General features: G+C 43.1%; 1 protein-coding gene across 1 annotated transcript in view; it reads left to right on the forward strand.

The window, feature by feature from the left end:
• The window catches only part of ctnna2 (catenin (cadherin-associated protein), alpha 2), a 566,064-nt gene that overhangs the window by 158,493 nt on the left and 379,622 nt on the right, over nucleotides 1-27,949 (forward strand). The window contains exon 7 of the mRNA XM_072669925.1: nucleotides 10,097-10,300. Coding sequence (XP_072526026.1) covers nucleotides 10,097-10,300 — 204 coding nt within the window. The remainder of the gene's footprint in view (nucleotides 1-10,096; nucleotides 10,301-27,949) is intronic.

Below are 27,949 nucleotides of genomic sequence, written 5' to 3' on the forward strand. Positions count from 1 at the left end.
AAACGGCTGTTTATAGTCTTTAATATCTCACAGTCCAGTCTGACTGACCCACCTGACCTTTCAGCTCCCAGCTCCCAGCTTTACGACTCTGCAGTCTGATCTCTTAATGTGTGTGCATTAGCATTAAGAGCACCATTCAGAGCTGGTTTAGAACCAAAGAAAGGAGTATGGTTCTCTCGCTGGTAGAACAGAGCATTTCCACCATAGTTTGGTTTCTAACCAGGCAGAATTCAGGAGTAAAGACTGAAGAGGAGGAACGTTAGATCTTTCTAAATGTAGATGATGGAATAGAATATCTTTATTATTGCACAACTTCCATCAAAACAGCAGAAAATAGACCAACATTTTATGAAATTAGAAGCTCCCTTTAGCTTCTGTTTTGGCTGCTAATCTGAGGCATTTAAGACATTAGACATGTCTGATATGCAGTGGTCAGTACCTACCCAAGGTGGTCCAAGAAAAGAACCATGTTCTGTGATCCATGGAGGCCTCACAGCACTTGTTGGATCTGCTTCTAACTACTTGGTGCTAGATACTACAGTATGCCTTCAGAGATCCAATGCAGTCCATGCTTCAAATGGTCACAATGGCGGCACAACAGAGGCCTACTGAATATTAGATGAGATGGTGTTCAGGTGGTGTTAATGATATGGCTGATTGGTGTATATTTGCAATAATTCCCTGCCTAATACACATGCACTTGCTACACATAGTGGGACATTGTTCTTTATAGTCTTAACAATCTCCCTGAGCTCTATTAAACCTCATTAGCTTAATCAATTGCACAATCTAGCAATGGATGAACCTTCTAGACATGAACCAGTTAGGCTGACCTTTCTGTCAATGATGCCAGTGATCATCTTGTGCATTGTGCTTTGATTGTTGCACCCCAGAGCATCAGGCCTTGGGGTTTAGCGGCCAGATGTTGCCATTTGACCCAGGATTCGCATTGCAAGTTGCAAAGCTCCCCAGGGCGACCATTGCGACATCTTGAAGTCATGAGAGGTTGCAGTGGTTCTCGATTGATCCGCGTTGACCCCAGAGTGTCTTGATCACTGGGACTTAACACACGATGGAGGCTGCTCCAGTGAGAGAGCCGCTGAACACCGAACTCATCTTTTGTGGCATAGCAGCCAAGCACACTGAACTAGGAGGTCAGGTATCATGTGAAATACTGTCATTAAGCAGACAGTAACTTTTTCTTTTAGTTATATTTTTGTTTTGTTCACTACACTGTATGGTCAAAAGTATTGGGACACCTGCTTTATTCATTGTTCCTTCTGAAATCAAGGGTGTTAAGAGTTTATCCTACTTATGTCGGAGTAACTGTCTCTGCTGTGAAGGAAAGGCTTTGGAGATTATGGAGGTCAGGATGTTGGATGATCACAACCTCACCTCATCCCCAACTTCCCAACTCATCCCAGAAGTATTGGATAGAGCACCATCCATCATTCCAGAGAACACAATTCCTCTGCTCCACAGCTCAATGCTGGGGGGCTATATACCCCTCTAGCCCACACCTGGCATTAGGCATGGTGCCAATAGGTTGAGCTTCATTGAGTCCCATGAAGCCAGTCTCACGCATCATCATTAGACAGCTGAACATGCTTGGAGGAAACTCTGAGTGCCAGTTGTGATTGAGCTGAGAGATTCGGGGGGAATGCTACCAACCCAGAGAGAGTAAGGCCAATTATGCTCCATCCATCCATCTGTTCATCCATCCATCTGTACATCCATGATTACATAAAGCAATTAACATAATAAACATGTGCTAGAGCCATATTTCCTGATTATATAATGCTATGGTATACGCCATATTATACACACATGAAATTAATTAAGGTAAGCATATAATTAATTCCCCGACTCTTTGTTTTTCTAAGTTTTTCCCAAATCCCAGATTCCTTTTCCAAACTATAGTTTGTCAACAATAACAATGCACACAGAACTTCGCTTTGGCCCAGACGGAGAGCCAGTAGAGGAGGACTGCTTTTAGCTGTGTGAGGCAATGACTATTTATGGTATCTCGCATCCTTTGAAGCAACTTCAAGAAACACTAACTCCTCTAAATGTGGACCAAGCAATGTCCTGTTTTCTCTTCTTGACCATCTCTCTCTTCCTGAGCTAGCAATCTGCTCCTCTCTGAATAACAATGTTCCCCAAGGACAGCTCCTCCTACCTCCACTCTCATTCAAAGGATTTGTTTCCATAGAGATCTTTTAGGACAGCGTGCCCTTTCAAAGCTGTTTTTTAAAATCTTCTTTTGTCTTGCAGTTCAGTTTGGAGTCAGAGGGCCTTTGTGATGCTCATTTACTCTTTTCACCTCTTGCGTTGATTATTCATGATTCCTTTTGGGCCGTGTGAAGCGTTTGATTCATTCTTCTTCTTGACTTTCCTCCGTTTTTGCTGGTTTCTCATGGCAACCTGGTTGATGCAAACACAGAAATCTCACTGAAACACTGTTTTCAGAGCGATGATGCATTGTAGTATTGATGGTTTGGGTGATGAAGTATTGGGACACCTGCTGATTCATTGTTTCTTCTGAAATCAAGAGTATTGCTGTGAGGATTTGATTGGATGTCAGGATATTGGATGTTCACCACCCCACCCCATCTTCAACTCTCCAACCCATTCCATTCAAAAGTAATGGATGGAGCACCATCAATCATTCCAGTGAGCACAGTTCCACTGCTCCACAGCTCAATACTGGGGGCTTTATACCCCTCTAGCCCACGCCTGGCATTAGGCAGCATGGTGTCAGTAGGTTTATGTTTATCTGCTCCAGAGAGTCCTATTCTACTGGCAGTGCTTTTCTACAGGGACTAGACAAGCTGTGTATTTGTGCATTAGCACATCTGCGTCAGCAAAGGGTGCAGCTTAAAGTAGCTCAATGCATTGATTGGAAGGAGTGTCAACAAACATATGGGCATATTGTGTATGTTTGTCCTGATGAAAATTCCACTACCATAGAAGCCAGATTGCTGTAAATGCAAAATGGTAGGGAATCCAGAATGCCTCCTATTTGGACTTCTGGTGTAATTTATAGACACACAACACACACCGCTTTTAGTGGTCTGCTGTTGAGTGTTACATGACAGTGGAGTCATGTAATTCACTGTAGGTGCTAATGCCTACCACACTCAACAGAACTCCTGTTCTACTGCTCTTACACAGTAGTTTGACAAAATATAGGGAAATTATAGTTGCAGCAATTTGAAGTGACCAGTTGATGAAGATAGTGGTGATCACCCACCATCCTGAAATTAGTAACTCCTAAACTTACTTGTTGCTGAGTGCAATCAAATCTTCACAAAAGCCTCCAAAACTCTAGTAGAAAGCCTTTCCTGAAATAAAGAATAAACAGATGTCCCAATACTTTTGCCCTTATAGTTTAGCAGTACACTTCAGATTCTATGCTTAACAGCAGGTTTACTGCAGGAACGTTTGTGTTCAGTGACTGCTATTACTTTAAAGCTGAGTTTGTGCTAAGTTATAGAGCATACAGTGTAAATGTATACTTTTAGAGCACATTTAGACATGCATGTTAAAGGGTTAACAAACACGAGACTGAAGTTCATCCACTTTGCCAGAATCTGTTAATTCAGCCACTCATTAGTATGCCTCGCGTTTGCCGTGTCGCACCTATGTTTTGGGCTGTTAACCGCGATCCCACACTATTTTTCTTTACTTGCATGGTGAGAGGGAGAAGAAACAGCCAGATGAATGCGGTGCGATCGAACTGATTTTATTGACAGGAGAGAGAGATGGAATTGGAATCTCTGCATGGTCCTGCCTTCCAGATTGAAACACAGCACTGTCTGCAGTAGTGCTCTCTCTGTGTTTTTTGTCTCTGTGGTTGGTGACTGGAATGTACGTGTTTGGTTTTAGTGGAGAGGTGTGCATATTTGTATTGCCATATACATGACAGTAGCAGCATGGGGAGAGCTAGATGTGATCTGAGGCAGGATGGTTGGGGAGTATGAGTGAAGGAGTACAGGGAAAGTATGCCTTGGTGTTGAGCTTGTGGTATTTCTACCTCTTTGTCTGCCTATCTATCAATCTATCTATCGACAGTATCACAGGAGCTATCAGCGCGCTCCAGTGGCTGACATCTAGGTGAATGTGTTCGAGCTTGTCATTCAGCCACGCCCATTTATTTTGTTTGCGTCTTTGGTTTGTATTAAACTTTGCTATTAAGCTTTTTATTTTCATCTCCGTAAACACGTAGCAGTAGCGATTTCTGCTTTCTAATTTCATTTTAATCAAACCCCATCAACCCAAATATTTATGAGGCGCTATTCGTCACATATGTGTCGCATATGATGGCAAACTTTGGATTTGGGCCACTTTCACCAGCTGTGTGAACATGGCCTAAATATCTGAGGTTTAAATTAGACAGGCTCCTCCAAAATCCTCTCCAACCATGTTCTAACCATCTGCAGCTGATGTTCTGCACCTCATTCTAATTCTACGCATTGTAAGTAGTAATATATGTGGGTTTCATGTGTCTAACTGCACATGGATGGGAGCAGTATGGCAGACATTAGTTTCTCATGTGTTATATTAATGATGAGAGACAGCACTACTGATGTGCACTCAGCAGCTCAGATGTATCCTCACCTGTCCCAGGTGGCCGGGCGTCGGTGCAGTGCGTGTTGTTGAAAGTAAAGTGGGTTTGTTCCCAGGCCTCCAGTGAAGACGGAGCAGGTGATGTGTGTGCAACTCAATCAGATCGGCATGCAGTGAGCTACCATGAGCCCTCTTGACTCTAATAACCAGCCATGGCTGGCACTCACACACACACACTCACATATATATGTCCACTGAGCTGAGTGCGTGTGGTCCAGGAGAGAAGTCAGGCCGAAATAGCTCAGGTAGTCTGTATCGTACCAGGCTCTACTGTCTTGTTTTGCCAATTGGCATTAATTAAGTGAAAATTATATATAAATACAACATTAATGCATCAGAATTTACATTTATTTAATTGTATTCATCTTTAAACACAGTTCGAATCCCGGGCCATGAGGCTTTGTCATCAGCAGCCGAAGTCCAAGGGAGCACAATAGGCCATCCTCTCTCAGTGTGGGTAGATGGTGCTTAAGTGATGTTGGCTGGCACAGGTTAGTTCTGTGTTTAGATTAGGTCAAGTTAGGTCTGTTAGCTGGTGCGACAGGGCTGGGGACCCAACACTTTCCTCTGTGTGTTAGCTGACCGCCGATGCAGCACAGAAAGAGGCAGTGGCTGGCTCCTAGTGTCAGGAGCAATTCGAATGCTGAGGGAGCTACGAATGGGAGGGTTTATTGACAGTACTGTACTGGGAGAAAGAAGGGACAAATTTGACAAGTAAAATGACAAAGAAAAATGTCTATATACAATTACTCTAATTTCTTCTGTTTGGTCAAATTTAAATATGACTAAGAAGTAAGTTTTTATCACATAATTTATCATATTAGATATGATTTTTGGTCACATGGGAATTTGGGTTTTAAAGAAGCAGAACAAAATCCAAATTTGATGGTAATAATACATTTGGGTGGATTTATAGGATAAAAAAATGTCAAATACATAACTGAAGGAAATGGTCAATGGTGGCATTAGATTTTCATCCATGGTTCGGTACAATGCAGAAGTTTTAGGCATCTAAGCACATTATTATAAACAATTTCTCTCAGCAGTAACAGTTTTTACTGTAAAAACTCCAGACCCCATTAGAACAGATGCAGGTAAACATAAATACAGTAAAAAGAAACAAGAATTTCTCAAAATTTCTACTTTCTCTGTGGAAAGTAGTTGAGGTCTTGTGAGCTAGTTTAAAGAACGAAGCTTGGTTGCAGATTTCTCCTGGACGCCCCCATCAGCCAGAGTGTGGATATTCCATCAATTCCATCAGCAGCTCACGTGATTTACCATCATTAAGCACTGATTTACCAAACTAGGTGTTTGAGAATAGCTATAAATAATAGTAGAATAAATAGTAGTGATGGAAAACCGCTACTTTTTTAGTGTATGTTAATATTATTTTGTTTCTATTATAAGTGTTTTACTGAGTTAATGAACACTTACTGCCTTTCAGGTGATGTACCTACACAATGAATAATTCCTTTGGTGTAATACTAGTAATACTAGGCTTAGTGGTTGGACAAGAATGGGCTTATTGTATCAGAGTCTGCTGTCTTGTCCTGCCAATTAGACTCTCAGAATATATGGGCTGGTTTCCCAGAAAGGGATTAAGCCTAGTCCTAGACTAAATTTAACATTCAGTGCAGAATCACTATTCAGAATGCTCTGTAGTCCAAGACTAGGCGTAATCCCTGTCTGGGAAACCAGCCCTAAATATCTTAATGTAAAGTTACTGGAAGGTTCTAGCCCTAATACCCATCTAGTCCAGCCCAAAATGACCCCACTTCTCTCTGTCTGTGCTATTGTGGCTTCTTTGGTAAATAAGTGTGTCATGCTGCACTATGAATGTAACTGGCATTTCCCTCATTCCCTCCTCATGCTTTAAAGATAGATTCATACGGCACTGAATATCTCCACTGCCGTCTCCTTGCACTTTCCAGAAGTCGTGTTTCTATTTGTGCGTTCTGTATCCCTTATAACTCTATTTGTACTGGATAAATTGGTCGCCATTTATAAGTGGCACTTAGCTGTAGAGCCAATCTGTCTTTTAAGATGCATAGCCTGGCCTAAGTTGCCACATCTTGTGACATAAATCTTTGATTCGTACTTTTTTTAGTTTCAACTTCAGAAATGGCTTAACTTCAGGACTGAGTTTGCATAGCCAGGCGGAAAGTAATAGCTTGCTCTATTTTTTTGTGAGAAATATTTATTAATATCCACATTTGCTCTCGCAAAGCCAAAGTGGTATCATTCATTGCAGAGTGCTGAACGTATTCCTCTCCCTGACAGCCCTGTTGAATTTTGCAGGCGGCAGCCATGCAGCGCTTATGTCTGTGCCCTTTCGCCAGATGAGAGAACATGTAAAAATATGCCGAGTGTGTAAATGGCTGCCGAGAACAAGGGCACCCTACCAGCGGAATCCGTACACCGCAAATCAGCCAACAATGAACAGTAATGAAAATGATACAGGCATCGTGATGGCCTCATAAACCACCCAGCGCAGCCGCTTCCTCCCATAACAGCCAATAAGATAAGGCTCTCTGTGTTCGATATGGACATTACTTTCATACGTAATAGAACTTGTGGTGGTGCTGTGCTCAGATTCCTATAGAATAGCTGGATGCTTACATTACATCTAATGAGCCTTTGCTTTGCTTAGGGTCATGATGGCAAGTGCTGTGAGATTGAGCAAGCGTCACTCACAGCGCTCTCCAATCAAAAGCTGCAGCTGTTTTGATTTCGCCTCTCATTTAAACTGATGGGAAAGAAGCTCTGCTCTGGTTTAGTCTCTGTTCTTACCTCTTAACTCAGCCAAAACATTAGGACAGGTGAAGTGAAAAACTATACTAGACTATCTTCTTCAAGGAGTGGATATATTAGGCAGCAAGTGAACAGTCAGTTCTTGAAGGTGATGAAGGTGTTAAGCAGGTAAAATGGTCAAGCATAAGAACCTGACCTACTTTGACAAGAACCGAATTGTCATGGCTAGACAACTGGGTCAGAACATCATCTGAACATCAGGCAGATCTTGTGGGGGGTTTTCTGGTATGCAGTAGTCAGTACCTACCAAAAGTGAAGGCCCCATCTCACAACTTGGAGGACTGCAGATCTGCCAGATACCCCTGGACAGCTTCAGAGGTCTCGTATAGTGCAAGCCTTGAATGGTCAGATCTGTTGTGGCCGCATAAGGGGGACCTACTCAGTGCTAGTATTAATAACTATATGGACGCAAGTATTGGGACGCCTGCTCATTTAGTGTTTCTTTTGAAATCCAGAATATTAAAAAAATGGGGTTCTTCCTGCTTTGGTCAGATGAACTGTCTCTACAGTCCAGGTGAAGTTTTTCAGAGCATTGCTGTGAAGATTTGATTGCATTCAGCGACAAGAGCTTTACATAAGGACAGAATTTTGGATGACCACCAGCCCACCTCATCCCTAATTGCCCAGCTCATCCCAAAAGTAGTGGATGGAGCACCATCCATCATTTCAGAGAATGCAGTTGCACTGCTCTACAGCTCCATGCTGTGGGCCTTTTTTTATACCCCTGTAGCCCACGTCTGCAATTAAGCATGGTGCCAGTAGGTTCATGGTTATCTGCTCTAGGGAGTCCTATTCTATGGGCAGTACTTCTGTACAGGGACTAGAAAAGCTGTGTGTGTAGATTTGCAAGTCTGTGTCAGCAATGGGTGCAACTTAAAGTAGCTGAATGCATTCTTGAGAAGGGGTGTCCACAAACATTTAGACATATATTGTATATATAGACGTCATTACTCTTGAAAATGTAATGGATAGCATAAAGGGGAATTTTAACGGCACTGAGGAGAGCTAAAGGTATTCCTTTGTGAACAGCTGAAATGGATTTCTACTTTTCTTTGCAATACCATATATCCTCTAGTGGGTTTCAAGCTGATTGTCAAACATAACACCCCAACCTTCTCAACACACACACGTATATCTATGTGCACACACACATACATATATATATTCCATCCCTATTAAATACCCCCCTAGCTAATGCTCTAAACTGCTGCGGACGGCATATTCAAATTGTACAGCCATAAAACAATATCACTACCATCAATATGGTAATTCTCCCCCGCCTTGCTGTAGCGACCGTAAAACCTCTATTTTGTGGCAAACTTTGGAACAATAAAAGCACAAGGGCTCTGGAGTCTGCGTTCTGCTCTTAACGGGGCCATTAAACGCCGAGGCTGGTTGTAACCAAGGCCCTGGAGCTCGCCTCGAAGGTCACCTTTCTGCTTCCACGGCCTCCAGGCTCCAGAACATTGCCCTGAACCGTCTGCCGCCACATACCGTGCCAAACCGATCCTGCCTCTATTATCCCCCACCCTCCCACCGTCGTCCCCTTTAGTTCAGGTCTGATGACATTGGGTTATACCCACATAACTCTATATCTTTCATGTCATGACTGCCGTAATGCCCACTGTATTATTTTTTTTTTTTATCATGAGTAGGGCGTCATTCTAGGACTCCGTTCGTTCATAACTGGTAACTATACTGGTTCACCAGTATCTCCATTATGTCCTATATGTCCAAATGTTTGTGGACACTCCTTGTAATGAATGCATTCAGCTGCTTTAAGCTGCACACAGTGCACACACAGCTTGTGTAGTCCCTATTGCCAGTAGAATAGGACTCTCTGAAGCAGTGTGAACCTATAGGCGCCATGAGCTTAAAGGATTATAAAACCCCCCAGCATTGAGCTGTGAAACAGTGGAACTGTGTTCTCTGAAATGATGGTGCTGCTCCATCCAGTTGGGGAGTTGGCGGTGAGGTGGAGTGGTGATCATCCTCTAACATCCTGTCCTCAGTCCAATCCTCACCACAATGCCCTGAAATCTAGTAGAAGACCTTCCCTAAACTTTTTTTTCCCTCACCCTTGGGAAACATTGTCCCAATACTTTTGTCACTGTATTGTATATTCAACCCATTGCTGAGTCATTCAAAGTAAATAGGGAAGGATGACAAAAAAAAGGCGTTTTTTGGTGGACGAGGCAGCATATCTTAGCATATCAGTATTTATGTGGACAATAAACATTTACTTGCCCTGAATTTGAATATTTTGAATATTTAAAGAGTTTGCAGGGTGCATTTGACTGATATAAAAAATAGAAATGTAAATATAGATATAAATTAGTGTCGTTCATGCAGTCACCCAGCAAGAGTGCAGTAAATAAGATTTGTTGATTTAATTTTAGATCTTTCTGCTGCTGCGTACTGCAGATCTGTACATTTGGGAACACTAACAGTCTGGCTAAAGGCAACAGTTTTTACTGTATGTCCAAAGTTTCCTTCATTCATTGACCTTATGTGAGCAGATAAACAACTCTTGTACCTCCTGTAAAAAGTAATGTCATGATCAGACGCTCAGCAGACAGTTTATTCAGATGCTTTGTCATGTGGAGTTACCTCATGTGTAACCCTTCTCTCTTCTCTCCCTTCTCTCTCTGTTCAGAATAAGATCATTCTGGACCCGTTGACATTCAGCGAGGCGCGTTTCCGGCCGTCTCTGGAGGAGCGTCTGGAGAGCATCATCAGTGGCGCTGCCCTCATGGCCGACTCGTCGTGCACGCGGGACGACCGGCGCGAGCGCATCGTGGCAGAGTGCAATGCTGTTCGCCAGGCCCTGCAAGACCTGCTCAGCGAATACATGAACAATGTGAGTCCAGCGGCCTTTTAAGCTTTCTCTAACACAGCAGGATTTTTTACAGCAGGAAGGAACACAACCTTGTGTTAGTAGCATGTGGTCCATTGACTTGATCTTATATCACCACAAACGTTTGCCTGGCACTTTCAGATGTAGTGTAGGCTTATAAACGGGATTGCGCCATTACCCATTTTTACCTCATGTTGAGAAAAGGCTACAAAATGAAGTACAAGGAATTGTAAAAGCAGTCTGCCTTATTGTCAAGAGTCCTGTGGACTGGGGGTGGTGCTTACTGAGCATCTATCGTTTGATTGAGACACTAGCAATTATAATCTTAAAAAAAAAAAAAAGCTTAGTCTATATGATGCTAAAGAAGCTTCAACCTAGAGGTCTCTCAGGACACTGTTGATAACATAGCATTTTACGTTATCACATATCTAAGTCCACTGAAGTCTTGGGATCCATTGTTTGTTTATTAATAATAATCAGTGATGAAGTAAGTAAATAAAATATTTACTAATTTTAGAAAATAAAAAAAAAGAGTCTCAAGTGCCTCAATTTAAATTTCAACAAAATAATAGATATTGTGGGCATCATAAGCATATTATTGCTGTCTGTTTTTTGGCAATTTATACTACATCGTATGTACATTGTAGCAAACTTTAATAATGACTGGACCAATAGGTCTACCATCTAGACTTCTTTCAAAACTTGAACGATTCCTGAGCTGCATCATGGAGAACTATAAATACACAGTGCTAATTACTGTTAACTGTTCATATTTAATGAAACTAAGGCTGACAACTCTCCTTTTTAAAAAAATCTGGATACTCTTGGATGAGCTGCATGTCTTAAATGCAACTCCATGCAAACTGTGATTGCATGAGTGACCATTAACGACTGAATGAAGCTATTAGTGAAGTCATTTTCCTGCAGTCTTTATCATGTAATCTGGCATACAGCTCACATCAGCATCAAATACATTGGCCATAGTAGTAATAGCCATCATTTTGTACAGTGTGGCAGACAAACTTAAGACCAAGTTTTATCACCAAGATTGCAGCAGGCTTCAGGCTGAGAGTAACTATGCCTGTAATTGCTTATGAAGTTACAATTATGTATGGGAGGCCCACTTTTTGCGTACTTTCCATTTTTGTATGTTCATTATTTATATTTGTGCTTGCTAAAAGGAATGCTTTATATGGAAAAATAATAATTGAAAATTAATAAATGAAAGCAACAATGAATACGTAGTGCTTAATCAAAGCTAGTGGGGCTTAATAGGAGTTAATAGGAGTTAAATTACACTAACTGGCATCCACTTATTGTTATTCTTTGCTTGCTGGTGGGCTAGAAGTGGATGTTTATTTCAGTAGAAGTAGCAGAATATGAACTGATAACAGTTGTGTAAATAAGTATGTAAGCACATTGTCCCAAGCCTACGTCTCTATACTTTAGTAATCCTCATTTAGCTCAAGTGTGTGTTTTTTTTTTTTTGGAGGAGGGGGGGGCTTATATAGGAAGTAGATACACAAGTCAACCAGCTGGGGTAATTCTAGGCCTGAACTAACAAGTATTACAGATTAGTCAATGTAATACAATAATTCAAGTCTAGTATCTAGTTACAACAAATGCTTTGTACAACATTGCCTCCTAGTGAATGGTATGTAATTGGTATGACACGCTCTTTTCAATGAGGTGAATAAGGACATAGTTTTGGTTTTGAAATTTGGTTGTGAAAACAGGTTGACCATGCGGTTACAATGTCTGTTGAAGGCTCAGAGTAGTCCAACTGCCATTTGGTCACATCTGGATCTTTATGTAGTATTCAGAGAATGCCCATCAGAGAGGCTGTGTAATTTTCTTGCGACTGTAGGGTCCTAAGGGTCCCGTGTGACTTCTAATTGCTATTTTTGTCCCTTCATTATAGTTTCATTGAACGTCTTGCTGACTCAGACTGAGGGGATTTAGATTTCTGTGCATGTAATCTGTAAAGTCTGTAATCCAGTAATCCACAAAGTTTGTCTGTGTGTCTGTGTGTGCAAATGTGTGTTGTGAGCTGCTCTTTATGGCCATTAAGCCATTGGCAAATCTCTACTAATATTGACTCAGTTAGTATCAATAAAGGGTCTCTGGCTGTGGCACCATGCTCTGATCAATGGACTTTTCTCAGCCGTAATCTAATGTGCAATTGCCAGGTCTGTATGCGGCCCCCATGAAGGGAAATGAGGGATATTAAATACACCCCTAATTCAATTACCAGCTCTTTGGAGTCGAGACAGGCAGCAACAAAAGTGGCTTTTGCATCTGTTGCTGCTCTAAAGTCACCATTTTTTTGTTTTTGTCAATAATACAAATGACAAAATGCAGATGTCAGTGTCATGAACTTGGTGGCATACAGCATTTTAGGTGTTACATATTTGTATTTAGTATTTTGAGACCTTTAAAATTCAGATCATTGTTGATGTTTGATGCTTCTACAGCTCTCTTCATCATTCTAAGGAGATTTTTCAGCTATAAACTGAGGAGGAGCCTCTTAAGGTGCTTTGAGGAACCTTTAAGAAACATTTATCTTCTAAAAACCTTTTCTTGAAGATTCTTGAAGTTTTTAAATTGAAGAACTTTTATTTTTTTAGCAGTGTGGGCACATGCAAGCTTTTTTATTTTATGTATTAATTTGATTAATTCCTTTTAAACTGAATTATCTTGCTTACTTTATTTTATGCAAGGTTCTGCAGCACTGTAAAAATATAGTAATAAACAATTTTTCACGCTAAAGCTAATAAGGATATGCCAACTTAACATGATGCAGTAAGTGGTTACAGGGTTAGAGTGGTTGCTTAGTTTAATTAAACCCCCTTCTAACTCAAGTCTTACTACTTCTATCTTAGTTTTGCCTCAAAAACATCAATAAATGACTTATCAATAAACTATTAAATATTGTGTGAGATGTTTAGTCTGTAGCTCCTCCCCTTGGTTTATTCATATCTGCAGGTTAGAACCACATCACATGGGAGAGGCCTTCCTATTCCCAGACACCTGACCTTGGAGAGCTGTGGTTTAATGAGGTTCATGCTTATGAATCATGCTAATGATGCTTATCATCTGAGTCTCTTGACAAGCAGGCAGTTAGACAGTTGCTGTCCACTCTAAAGCTGTGAAGCCATGTACATTTCTGTGTTCAAGAAAGAAGAGGAAGGTACATTTACTCAGAACTGTTTCTATGTAGAACGACCCTACGTTTCAACTGCTGCTCACTGAGTGTGAGGAGATCATACGTCCTATACCCAGCAAGGGCTCAGTGCTTCATTGTCAAAAGTGATTGGGGGAGTTCTAACTTTCAGATGGGAATATTTTGTTTATTTATTTGTAATATGTTATCAAATTCAGCTGCAGCTTATTTACTTGAGGCCGAACGTAATATATGGATTGTTTACCAAATTGAGATGTAGAAGTAAAAAATGTGAGTTAGCAGAACTTAGGAAGTTAAGAGTTGACTCTCAAAATGCTCTGTAATCAGTTACTGCATCAGTTTAAGTTTGGACTTTTTTTACCCTGAACTAAACTGGCTAAAAGTGGAGATTTCAAACTTTTTTTTTTGTCTAGAAGTGACTGTTTTGGCTGTCCCAGGTGCTGCATATTTTCGCCATCATATTTCAGCAGAGCGTGCAACGTGCAGGCCTGGGATTTGTTGTCTGTGGGGTATCTTGCCAGTCATAGCAGGGGAGCCCGGCAGCTCTTGTGTTTGGAACAGCACGAGTTTAAGAAACAAGCAGGTGCCTGCACAGGGCTGCCACATGTGAAATGACTTCAGTCAAAACAAATAAACAAACAAAATGATACAGCATCTTCCTCCACGAAGCAAACCTAGTGCTGCTGAACAGGGTCTGAACAGGATCGCGCTGGCCTTGGTATACTGAACAGGCAGACAGACAGACAGGAAAACAGACAGACAGACACACACTTACTCACTAACTCACTGGTGTAATCCCCATGGATGGGGCAGAAGGGGTGCATTTTGCTGTTATAGCGGCTGTAAAACTCATGCTGCCTCTATGACTTTACTATTTACTCTCCAGTGGTGCAATAAATTCTATACAATTTTGTAAAATACAATTACATGGAAAATATTATAAAATACAATTCATTGCTATTAAATTACTTTTTTTTGTTTATTTTTATTTAATTTTTATTTGTATTATTATTTTGTTTGTTGAATTGTTTCCTTTTCTTAGTACTGCCAGTTAATCCATTCGTTCATAACTCCCCCCAGCACTAGCAATGCTCCCATACATGTGAAGCCACCCATCTCCTCTTTACGAACTGCCACAGATGCGAAATTGCCAGGCTGCTGACACGTTCGGACGAAAGACCCCAGTCCCCTGCTCCGCTGCACCAGCTAACAGACGCCTGTGCCGGGCAACATCGTTTTAAGTGAGGAGGGAAGAGAGCGGCATCTAGCTACTCAGCCTATTGCGCTCTCTCTGACTCTGGCTGCTGATGGCAAAACAGCATGACTTGGCATTTGACCTCACGACCACTGAGCCATTTATATTTCTGCAGATTATGGAATGGATGTTTGAATTGTTCGAACTTAGGCAGTAAAGACTGCTTGTAAAGCAGCTTAGGGGCCTCCTCGACCTTCAGACCATTTAGAAAGGGCTAAAACACACCCCCTCTCCGCACTCATTGTGTTTTCTCAGTATTTCATTATCTTTGTTTGTCCTGAAGCAGCTGTTCCTTCTTCCCTCCACATAACAGCAACTGCTGCTCAGCAAGCTCAAGACGCTTCATTAGTTTCAGGAGCCGCTGTTCGGGAGCTACAGCTGTGAGGCCGAGAGCAGCCTCTGGCCATCGAACCACGATAGCGAAATAAATAAATATAAACAAGCAGGAGAGGAGAAATGAGGAAGAGGATGTTGTTTTGTGTATCAGAGGGTATTGTTGGAGTCTCGCTACCACGCCAGGGTTCATGTGGGAAAAAAATAAAGAAATAAACAAATTATTTCATTAAATATAAAGATGGAGCTGAAGCAAGTTTTGGTTCACTCGAATTTCTCATGAGTTTGCAGCTTGCGTTTAAATAATTGGACTTTTCTCAATAGTTTATTTTGCTGTACAGGAGAAAATGAGTGTTGCCCATGGGGTGGCCCAGCGAGAGCGTAATAGATAGGATAGTTATTTTGACTTGAGTGGTTTCAGTAACCTCAGTTGCTCTTTGAAGAATTCAGCATGCGTCTGAATGCGTAATGACCCGCAGCCGTGATTGGCTGACAGCAGCATGCATGTGGTAAGGGTGTTGTCTTTGGGTTTTTTTGGACTTCTTTAGAGCTGGGAATTGCTGCAGGGGTTATTTTGTAAATCCAATTAGGCTTTGATCTGTTGGTGAAATGGGCAGCAGTCCACAGGTTCCTGAACCATTCTTGAAGGCTTGGCCGTACAAGTCTTGAAGGAGGTCCTTCATCACTATGCAACCTGTTGAGCTTCTTCAAACGTCACAAAATGGGCTTGATTCCTCATTGATTTCATTTGACACTGTTGTGTTTAGGGCTATCACCTTAAATTAAAGTTGAATATATCCCTTCTTTGGTTGCCAAATATTCTAATATTTTGTTAAATATATTGTTTGTTCTCAACCTAGAGATGTGATGGCTATCACATGCATAGACCTTTTTAGGCTTTTGGTTGTCCCCTAGCCATCGATATTATGCTTCAAGCCAGTAAAATGGTGCATGGCTATATGAACAGCCTAGTTAAAGTGAAAGAAATGCTAACTAGCACAACTAGTGGTACTCAGTAGCACCCCCTAAACTAGCTGTTTGCTTCATTACATCCTGAGTGGTGCAACTGTCTGAATGTTTGCCCTGGGGCTCTCCAGTTCAGCTCCCAGGGAAGCCAGAGCTACCTGTGACTGGGAGTCCTACAGAGCATAATTGGCCTTTTTTTTAGCTGATGTAACCGAACTGACTGTTGGTGTTCTCCTAGAAAATCCAGCTGTCCAATGATGTTGCAACTGCGGTAGTTAAAGATGATGTGGTTGGTTTGCTTTATGTGAGGAGGCACATGGTAGCATTCACCCTCCTTCCTCCTAGCTACTGGGAAAGAGTTGGACCAGTAGAAATGCTCCAAAAATGACTTGGAATGAAATCTTTTTACATTGACTTCCATTGAAAGTTAAGAAATTAAAAGTCTTTTCCTGTAAAGTTGCCTCCTTTGAGATATGACAAAATATCCCTACATTTAAATCTGCAATTTAAGTAAGATTGGTTGTTTCTTTTATTTATAGTCAGCAGCGAGATGCCCTTCAGTGTGCTTGGAGCTGTCATATGCGTCTAACCAGGCTGAATCATGTATGGAGTGACTTCAAATGTGCTGCACATTTAAATGGATATTTTCACATACATTCATATGACCGATTTAGTTTTGGAAGCCTTAGCGTACATATGAACACACATGACGATATGATTACGGGCTCTGGGACTCCCATTTAAAATGGCATACTTTAACATGTTGCTCGCGGCAGTCGTTTTGTGGTCTGAATGTGTCTTAATTTTAGTGTCTGTCAGAAGCTTTTGAAAGTGAAGGCATGTGTTGAAATGCCGCGAATCTGCTAGATGACACTGGTGGAATATATTTAGTCGGAAGTGTCCATGAGTAATGAGACCAGAAATGTGTCATCTATGGAAGAAAGCTACAAGAGGAATGCTCAGAACGCCCTTGGGTATGGATCATGTTGTGGATATAGTCTATAGCTCCATGTTGTGGATTTTAGTGCAGCACTTTACCATGTGGTGGTAAGAATATTGCCAGTATATTCACACAGATCACCTGCCAGTGGTGTTAATGTTATGGCTGAAGTCAGAAACGTTGATTATCTTTGTCTACAGTGGCGCCTGTTAAGGGGAACAGTCAGATCTTGAAGGTGCTTGTGTTAAAAGCAGAAAAAAATGGCAAGGGTACAAATTTAAGCCACTTTGACAAGATACAAACTGTGATGGCTAGAAGACTGGGTCAGAACATCTAAAAAAACATCAGGCAGGTCTTGTGTTGTGTTCTCCTTATGCAGTGGTCATGGGCACCTAAGACTCATTGATGCTGATGGAGGCTCTACCTCACACCTTAAAGGTCTTGTACATGCCTCTCACAATGTTCAGCTCAGTTGTAGTGGCACGAGGGGGGCCTACTCCATATGAGGCAGGGGGTATTAATGTTATGGCTGATCAGATTTGAGTGATGCCATTGAGAAACAATCTCTGGGTACATAAAGAAGCATAAAGAGGATAAAGAACATTTTAAGGATCTGAAGTTAAAGGTTACCAATGCGAAGGTAACCTACACATCTCTATTGCAAAGTACTTCTTTATGGAAGCAACAGTGCTTCTTCTACAGAACCCTTTGAAGCACTGTTGTGTATTGGAGTGTAGTATGTAGCTCTGGAAACTAAGCATCCAAGCATATTAATCAAACATCATTTTGTTAACTGAATGGTATGGATGCGTTTTTACTGCAAGGAATAATGAACAATAATGGAAGCCCCTCCGCTGGTCTACATATTCACAATGCTTCACAAATAGGTCATATTTCCAGAAGAAAAGAATAAACACATAAAATGGAGAGTTTTCATTCCGAAATAATGTGAAAGATAATGCAGTATTTTCAATTTCGCACTCAGTGGCCATGCTGTGGATGTGGCACGGCCTTCATTTTGCACATGCTGATGCTGAGAATTGAGTACAGCACACGCTCAGCTCATGACTTCAGCTCAGAATACATCATATGGATACGTTCTCTGTTCTTAGTTGAAGAAAGGGAATGTGGAATAAATAGCAATGGCTGTAGAAAGTAAAGATTGGCGTTTTGTGCTTGAATGTCCTACTTTTCATTTGTGACAAAAGTAGATTTTAGGCAGAAGAACCGGTGGGAATAAAAGGGAAGAGCCAAAAAATAAAATAATAATAAATAAAACAGGTGGTTTTAGTAGGGAACGAAAACTAGACTGAGAATGGAAAAAAAGGAAGAAAAAAACAGTGCTCTGGAAAGCAAAGATCACTCGTGTGACATTTTGTGAGCTGCAGTTGCACTACAGATTTTACAAAGAAATGGTAAATTTGGACCAAAACTGCATGGAGGAAAATATTTTGAAATCTGTGGGGGGGAAAAAGGAATTGTCAGTCGATGCTTTCTGCACAGTAAATATTAGAGTCGGGACTTTTTGTGTGCTGGAATGGGCTACAATGTAGAGTATTAAAAATGGCAAAGGTAAATTTTTAACCACAGGGCCACCTCATTCAGGAATGGAGGTAAAAATACACTCTAGAACATCCCATAAAGCTGGCTGCCACCATTTGCCTGGTACCCTAATTCCATGCCCTTTTGGACATCGGTCAAGTCCTGTCCTTTGCCCACAACGATCATTTTGCGCTCTTCCACAACTGACTGGTGTGCTTGCTTATTCATATGTGCAGCAAACCCCGTCGCATTGCATCTGTGATGTCCCGGGTCGAGTTCGTTCCAAACCAGAGTTGGTCCTAATGCTCTGACAGCGGGCAAAGGGGGGGGCATCTTGAAAAGCTCTGATGTTCTAGAGCCGCAGTAGTGAGGGTCTACCAAGAATAGACTTCTCGCACATTGCATGCCTCCGAATGGCATAACAGTGGAGCCCCACAGGTCGTTGATGCCAGAGGGGAATGATGACCGGTACAGGGTGAGTGGTACAGAGCAATCGGCCTGCCACTGTGAACCAGTTCACTTCTATAATGCACAGCTTCCATCACCTAATACAGTCCATGCCACAGTGTCTGACCTTTCGTTAGGGTCACCCATGTCAAGGGTAGATATTCCCTCTATTAGGTAGGTGGTAATAATATTGGGATATGATTTTGTGTGTGTGTGTGTGTGTGTGTGTGTGTGTGTGTGTGTGTGTGTGTGTGTTACACACAGGAGTAAACAGTTTTGTTATCCCCCCCTCTTCTCTTTCCTAACCAAGGAGCCTTCCTTTGGGGCTTGGCTTGGTGGTATGGGCGCAAGGTTAATCAATGTTGCGGCCAGCGATAAATTAAGTCCGAGTGACAGGCGAATGTCCATACCTGTCTGGCCTGGTGGTGACCAGTGATTGGTGACTGAGGCCCTAGCTCCCAGGCCACTGCTGAATCATCGGGATCGGCTGATTTAGTTACCGCCGCCTGGACGGGCCGATCTATCAATCGACCGGCACCGGTTATGCATGGCCAGGCCGGGTCAAGGAAGCTTGGGCAGGTGGCTGGACGGAGGTGAGGGAGCCTGAAGGAGGTGGGTGTGGGGGGTCACTTCTGTGGTTCGGCCCGACATGCTTGGCCCCCTGAGCAGTAAAGAGGATTTAGAGAGTTGGTTAGCTGAGCTTAATCTTGCAGTTAGCGGGACGTGGCGCTAGCTGCTTAAAGAAGATGGATGCCCCGGCTTGCCTCGCCCTCTGGAGGGGTGGAGCACAGAAAGACTTAATCAGGCAGCAGGGCCGATGTCGTCCACCACCGTGGCCCTGCATGGACCTGCTGCCTCTGAGGAGGGCCTGGTTTGAGCTGGGAGCGTGGAGAGCAATGCTAAAGAGGAAGAATCGACCAAGAAAAAAGTTCCTGTGGTCTTAGTATTGACTTCTGCACTATGCATGGCTGCAGTGTGGAAGGCAAGTGAGGAATGGGGACTGTTTGGGGAATTCACATTTACTTTTATGTCAGATATTTATACCATTGTGGCTAGAACACAGTGTTTGCTGATATACACACTTATCAACCATAACATTAAAACCACCTACCTAACACTGTGTAGGTCCACAGGGCTGTGGTATCTGACAACAAGGTGAGGTGGACTTTGGAAGCCCATGACCGGTCACTTGTTGTAGTCGTACTTCCTTGAAGTGCTTTTGATAGGTTCCTGCTGGATGTTTCGGAGATGTTCTGGACCAGTCGTCTAGCCATCACAATATATATCTATGTTTGGCATCACTTCCTGCCGAATATATAGATCCCATCTCTTAACAAGTGCCACTGCAATCAGATTAGTCGGCCGCTGGAGAACATTGACGTTCACAATATGGAACACACAGCTTCTCAGGTTATGCAAGCATCTGTCCATGCTGTAAAGAACACAAAGCTGTCTGGTCGTCTGCCATCTTGCCCGAGGAGAGTTAATAATAGTGCGAGATGGCATTCTGGATAATGCCACGATGAGTGCTTGTGCCTGCTTACCCGTAATTCCCCACAGCAGCTCTGGCGCTTTGATGTGCCATCTCAGCTGGAGCCAGACGCAATCTCACCGTAGAAGAATTTTCGGCTATTACCGAGAATACCCCACGCTATGCACAGGAACAGACAGAGCCTTCATACGAGTGCAATCCCTAATAAAGACACACACATGCGCACACACACACTTGCACAATCCTCCATTCAAGCTTGTTTTAATCACATCTCCTGTGAGTTCTTGCTCTACCATGCAGAACCCTAGCTCCTGCTTGCATTGTCATGGCAATTCATCCTGCTCCGTCACTGAATTGCACCGCTCTCCTCTTCTTCTTCGTTGTCTTCTTCTCACGAACTGGTGAAATAAGTCTTGTCTGAGCTTACCAGAGCATTGTGAAGGCACCTTATGGCTTTGTTTAATGACTTGTGGCTCAATTACTTTTGTTTTTGTGAAGAAAACGCAACCTGGATCCAGTTCCTCTGCTTTAGTTCTGCAGTCGATGTCGCCAGCAGAAGATGACGGGAGTTTTTTTTTTGTTTTTTTTTTAGTTAGAACTTGTTGTCCCCCTTTTACCTCGCTTTTCCTCTCCTCTCTTTCTCTCTGTCTCTCAGTCTCTCTACTTTGTACCAGTCTTTTCTTGTCTCATTAGATCTGGCTGCTTCCTGTTCTTGTCATTTCGTCTCCTCCTCTTTGCTGCTTCTTTTCCTTCAACACCTGTCCTCCTATTTCTGTCTCACGCACACCGCACAAACGCCTGCATGCCTGGTGTATGACACGAGGCGCACATGGTCTCTCACACACACGTTCTCAAACATCAACACTCTCTGTTAGTCTTAACTCTCTTTCTCTCTCACTTCTCTAAACAAACCACTCTTCTTATATGAGTGGGCAGCAGAGGCTGCCAGAGCATTGCAGGTAATAGACAGCGAGAGTTAATTAATGTCAGGCAATCAAGCTGCATGCATTTCTCATAATTAAAGTCTCTCTGTCAGGGTGTCACTGGGTATTAAAACCAAGCACCACGCAGGCTCCAAAACCAGCCTTGATGTTGGGCCTGCTTTGTTTGCGAGCTTTGTGGAGGCTTGTGTGTGTGTGTGTGGTGTATATTGTTCTAGTGGTGTGAATGCTGTGTGGGCGTCCAGCAGCGGGTACATCAGGGCTGTTTCAGAGTGTCAGCCACGTTGTGTTTGTGTGCAAGTTTGTGTGTGCACATGAAAACCGTGCCTAATTGAACAGTCACACTGGCGACTGAGCGCCAGCCTGTCACGTGCCTCACGCAGCATCCACCCATATAATAACCATGGCCATTTTTCATCATACCACCAGGAACAGTATGGCTGGATTTCTGCCCGGAGAATGTTGTTGTTGGCTCCCTGACCTGGGCCAGATGTGGTCTGGGACCAGATTAGCCACTTTGCTAATGTTGTGTGTATTCAGCTGCATTTGAGGCGTAAAGGAGACTGGGCTTCCACTCTTCGCTCTGGTGCCAGATGTAGGAGGTACTTTTTTTATGTTAATCTGTGGTGTTCAGGAAAGGCCAGGATTGTAAGTTGGGTGTCAAAGTTATATATTTTAAGGCTCCTTAGCCATTTCTAACTCTAACGGTTGCTTTTCCAACAAATCAAGATTTGGGCAGCATAGACGGAGGAATGCAATAGTGTCCAGCACCCCTGTGAAAAGTAAACCCATGTGTTTGGTGAATTAGGTGTGTTTTTGCACCGAAATCACCTAATTAGGTTTGACTAGTAGAGCTGAGCCCCAAACTGGACCGTAGCCCTCCTGAAACAGATAAATTCTCACGATATGTTCAGTTAGGAACAATGTGTTCCATCTAAGCACAAGATGTGACCTAGAATTCTCACTACCCTTTGTTTTATGTATTAGTATATCATGGAAAAAGAGATACAATAGAAAATAGAAGTCTTTTGAAGTAGTCCAAGTGAGGAATATCACCATCTGTAAGGTATTAATTTAATTTTGGATAGCAACCTTACAATCTTCAAGCTTAATAGTTATACTCAAGTCATTTCCAAGACCACAGTTATCCAGTCATTCTCTGAAGGATTGACAGCTGTAACTACACTAAGACTTCAAAGTAATCATAAAAGTAGAGTGAAAAGTAGCACAAAAGAACCTGTTCTACACAAGGACATTACCGTAGGTAGTTTGCAAGGTACTGTAGGTCAGCAAGTGTTACATCCTGACTGTCTGCTTCGACGAGGGGGCCCAGCCAGAATAGGGTTTGAGAATGTCAATTATGTCCAGCCGACTAAGTGACCTGTGCAAGAGTTGAAAGCTTAAGCGGCTCCTGGATCAACTCTAATAGCCAAACATTTACTCAGCTCTGCCACGGGTTAGCGAACCGGCTAGTCCATCTGATCATGCCGACTACGCCAGCCTGGGAAACATGGAGGTCGTCCAGGCTTCTCCGTCCCAGCATGGTGATGGGCTGCCTCTCAGCCCTGCTGTGTTTGACATTCACCTAACAAGCAAGCTGTCTCCTAATCAGCGTACAGCCCAACCCGCTGGCTCTCATCTCCATGCTTCACCTTGCTCTCATGGGGGTCCCTGTCCACACTGGACTTCCGCCTTGTTGCTTTGTTTGTCTTGGGCCTTCACCAACAGCAGCGTGTTTGCTCTGCAGAATCAAAGCTCTCGCTCTTGTCCAAGGCCTGGTGTGTGTGTTTTGCAGCATTTGGGTGGGGTAGTGTGTATGGCTAGACTGCCCAAGCTGCTGCCACTGTCCATTCCGGCATGGATACACATGCTGGCCCCTGCTGTATCCAGTCTAGAGGGGCCATACTGCATGGGTGCCCCAAATACCATCGCCCAGCAAGGAGCACGGTTGTTCTGTTCTTCATGGTGGTTATTCTGGTGTTTGTGTGTGTGTTTTGAAGCATTTGGGTGGGGTTGCGTGTGTGACCGTGTTACCAAAGCTGCTGCCGCTGTCCACCCAGGCATGGATACACATGCCGACCTCTGCTGTGACCAGTCCAGAGCGACCGTGCTGCATGGGTGCCTCAAATACCATCGCCCAGCAAGAAGTACAGCTGTACTTCAGAAACGAGTGTGTGTGTGTGATTGTGCATCTTTGTGTATATGGATTTTGCACCCTTTTGAGTTTGTTTGGCTGTGTGTCTGTGTGTGTGCAAGGCTGGCTGCTGTACATGCTCGAACACACACACACAATTTGCACAGGCTCCCAAAGTTAAGCTCACATAACAAGCTAGCTTTTGAAAGGCACCCTACTATGAAGAAAGGCCAAAAGCCTGTCTGAAGCCTGGCATGAAATGTGTGGGACATGGTGACAGACAAATACATCAGCTAAAGCAACACAATATCTTTGTCAGAGTTTGTCCAGCAATTTATCTTCTGTACATCTAAGCGAAGCTTTACAATTCTGCTCTGTCTCATCTCTTCCCATCTAATCCTCCAAACCCATCAGAGAGCATGCTGCCCTCTGCTCATGTCTCCCCCTGCAAATGAATAGCACTCTTGTGCCTGTCCACAGACTTCCCTAGTAATAAATGTTCTGCTGGGTCTCAAAGGTTATCTCCGAGGGGCTCCTGGCTCGATCCCTGCTACGGCCGTCTTCATCAACCGTCTTCTTCCTCTTCCTCCTCCTCTTTTCCCTCGCCTAAACCCAGCTCCCCGTGGACTCAGCAACTTCCGCCCGTTAACGGGCTGCGCCGGGCGATCCATCACCCGCTTTCCTCGCTGTGCCTCTAACCCTCCCTCCCATCTGTCAGCCCCTTAACGGCGCCCCTGCAAGCTGCGCTCCGTTTTGCTCCACCGACGATATACGCTCTCGCCAAATGGCATGTACCTCACACGGCCCCCTCCCAGCGCGCACACACTGTACTGTCCGCAACCCTGTGTTAGGGTACCCTAGTGGCAGGTGTTTTTTTTTTTTTTTTTTTAAACTCCTATTGAGGACCCACTCCACTGGACACCTGAAAATGTTTGATTACTGATTATCAGGACCTTCATGATCTAGAACTGGTGGTGGGGAATGGTTGTAAACGTGCAGGCAGTTGGTCCCCAGAAGAAACATTGCCATATTTGAGGAACTCCCTGCACTAACCTTCCCTGCACATGAAGATTGACGGTTCAATGCACAGTCCAGATACGAGACCTTGGCCAAGACTATTATTTACTGCATTATAAATTCATCTGAATAAGAGCCTCTGGGAAAACGCAACAATATAAAGAAACCTCTTCCCCACCATCTTGCTTCTGTTTTGGAGCAACTTGATGGTCTAGTGCTGCCCCTCAGGCTCAAAGCATCAGGGGACTCTATGCTGCCTTCAGATGTATTCAAGAACTTTGACATCCAGAGGATTTGACATCCAAGCCTTTTGGTAAATGTCTTGCTAAGATTAACTAGATATCTGGACTGATCTATCTTGGTATCTTCCCAACTTCCCCCCAACTTTGAGCATAATACCACCAGTGGTTTCATGTTCAAGTGAATGTTTGTGGCCTAAAAATGTATTTGGAAACCATGTCTGAAACTATTCTTGGCTTTATCATGTTGGAATTATAAAGGTAAAGGTAATCTCAGGTATCCATGTTTCATGTGCAAGTTGGAGGTCTAGGATACATGAAAACCTGGCCTGCTAGTAGTGACTTGGCTCAGTGAAGCAGAGAGCACGTCTGTTTCAAAGCTCATTCAAAAGTAGCAATGATTTCTGGGATGTTCTTGTTTCCAGGGATTTCTTTCTTTAATTTCTTTTTCCCTCCCAGAAGTCCCTGACATTTGAAATGAGCATTGCTTTTTTGGTGCAGAGACTCGTGCGTCAGTGAACGGATGCTAACAGAACCGCTCTGTCTCATCAGGTTGTGATGAGCCACGGGAAACTTGCCACTGAAGCCGATCATTGGCTGATTTGAGTTACTTTGTTGGCAGTAACTTCTTAAGCAGAAACATCAGCCTCGGTGCAGTGGTTCTCTGCACAGCCAAGCGCCAACCATTGTGGTGAACCAGCCGGCTAATCTTTAGCTGTCTCTTGCTTGAGTTTCAGTTTTGATGGATCATAATTACAAGATGGTTGAAAGATCATGTCCAAAAAGGGCGGGTGACATTTGATTATGTCCTCTTTGAGCCTGCAGGAGTGTCCACTGTTCCAGATGCTGCCCTGTTTTTCGCTGTTGGTGCACAGAAAAAGACAGATGGAGCTTTTGAACTCTACTAAGCTTCTCCACCTTCACCTCGGCTGATAATGAGAAAAAGAAGGCAGCCTCAGGTAAAAAAAAAAAAAAAAAGAAAAATCTTAAGGAGGGACCTTTCTCTCCCCAATTTCCTTTACAAGGACGCTGTCTGCCAGGCAGACCTTGGCCTTGGACCGGTAACGCATGGAAGAAAGAAATAGGAAAGATTCCAACAGGATTCTTTTGTACTATTAACGTTTATTCCCACAATTCCCATAAACTAGCTCTAAACACCTTTAAAACCATGTGAAGCTTTTGTCGAGTTGGAAGAGAATTGCTTAGACCCTGCATATACCTTGTAAATGCACTTGAAATTGGTACCTCAAGCCATTTTGGATGTTCTGAGACGCTGCTGTTGTTTCTTTTGCTATCTGGTGTCTGGTTCCTTTCTCAAATCTTGGTTTCCCTCAATGTTGATTCCACTCCTCTTGATCTGAAGGGGTTTGAACATGAACTTCTGTCTCTCTAAGCTATATCGCCGACCAAAAACAAGGACCAATACACAATTCAGTACAAAACAGAAACAAGCAACCAACACCAACAATCGGTTTTCTTGATTTCTTGATTGATTTTCATATTATTTGCATGCAACACAATCCAATTTCAGCTGAAGGAACTTGAGACCCATTTGGCTACCAAGCGAACAACTAGATCTTTAGCTGTTGTAGCCCATCCGTCTCAAGGTTAGACTTTCTGAGATGCTTTTCTGCTCACCACAGTTTTACAGTGTGGTTATCTATGGGGTCATAGAGCTAACCTTTCTGTCAGCTCTAACTGGTCTGGCGATTCCCTGTTGACCCCTCTGATTAGCAACACAGGTTGCCTTCTGCAGAACTGCTGCTCACTGGGTGCTTTTTCTTATGGCACCAGTCTGAGTAAACTCTACAGACTGCTGTGTGGACTTCTGACCCCAACAGTCATGCTAAAAATCACTAAAATTACATCATTTTCCCAATCCTGATGGTTGATGTGAACACTATCTAAAGCTGCTGGCTTGTATCTACATGGTTTTAAGGATTGCACTGCTCCACGTGACTGGCTAGGTGTACAGGTCGTCCTAATAAATTGTTTGGTGAGAATTCAGTTCGGATACAAGAACTTATTTGGGGGTCTTACTCCTCCTTGACTCTCGTACTCTGGGCTGCCTAGTAGTACCCATTTCCAACCTTCTACAGTGTTCAAGCTCTCCATCACCCCTCATTTCTCTCTCATCCCCAACCTATTATTAAACCAAGAGATGTTCTGTCAGAAAGGAGGCGGGGGGGGGGAGCAAAAGCAGGGGTCTGCAAAAAAGTAAATCATTCTTCATAGGTTATCGGCACAGTTAATACGCTCCTCTTGTGAGATAATTCAGTCAGGGTGTGAGCAAAGTGGAGTTTATAATTCCTCGGCATTTTCATTAATTTGCTCTTCATGTTAGCTGCCTGCAGTAATCAGGGAAATAAAATGGGCCCTGGAATAGTGATAAATCACCACATGGCTGTGTTGTCTGTACCGGCGCTTTATTACCGCGATGAGGGAGAAAATGGACTTCACGTAGCTTGTGCTATCAGGGAAGAGTATCTACACACTAGGACAGCATGTGTGTGTTTGGACAATACTTGATTAACGAGCTGCATTTCAGCTATGTTTAATGTTAGTTGAGAAGGCAGCCATATCAACGGCTGCTCATCTTTTCATTTCTTCTTTTTTTTCTCATCTTTTTATCTTTTTAAGCGCCTGTTTTTGTTTGTGTTTGCATGTTTTGTGGGTGTCTGAAGCTCAGCAGAGACGGCACATCTGACTGTGTGAATCCAAACACGCCTGAATCAATCTCTCCATGCCGTCTCCTCACGTTCCTCTCTCCTCCTGTGTATCCCTGTGGCCGTCCCTGCATTTTTACTTGTGAAACTAATGTTGCTAATACCAATATCCTGGAAATGAGAGTCAGGCAGATTGTCTAACTGATGGTTGGACTGCATAAGTGCTCGTGTGTGTGCATGTGTTTGGGGAAAGAAGCTCATTTGGAGGGAGCCACTGCCATATTGCGGAAGCTGATGATCACAGGGCCTAGGCTCACCCTCCTGCTCCCCTAACATCTGTAAAAGTGTGATGAACTAGCGCTGCGCAATTGGAGTTGACGCTACTCTGTCATGAACAGAGAGCTATTTGTGTTTGATAGGTATTTATCTGTAGTTTAACCCCTCAAACTGCAGGACTGTTGCTCAGCGATGAGTCTGGTAGCTAGATTTGCTCACA

Source organism: Salminus brasiliensis, chromosome 24 (genome assembly GCF_030463535.1).
Source record: "Salminus brasiliensis chromosome 24, fSalBra1.hap2, whole genome shotgun sequence".
Classification (NCBI taxonomy): Eukaryota; Metazoa; Chordata; class Actinopteri; order Characiformes; family Bryconidae; genus Salminus; species Salminus brasiliensis.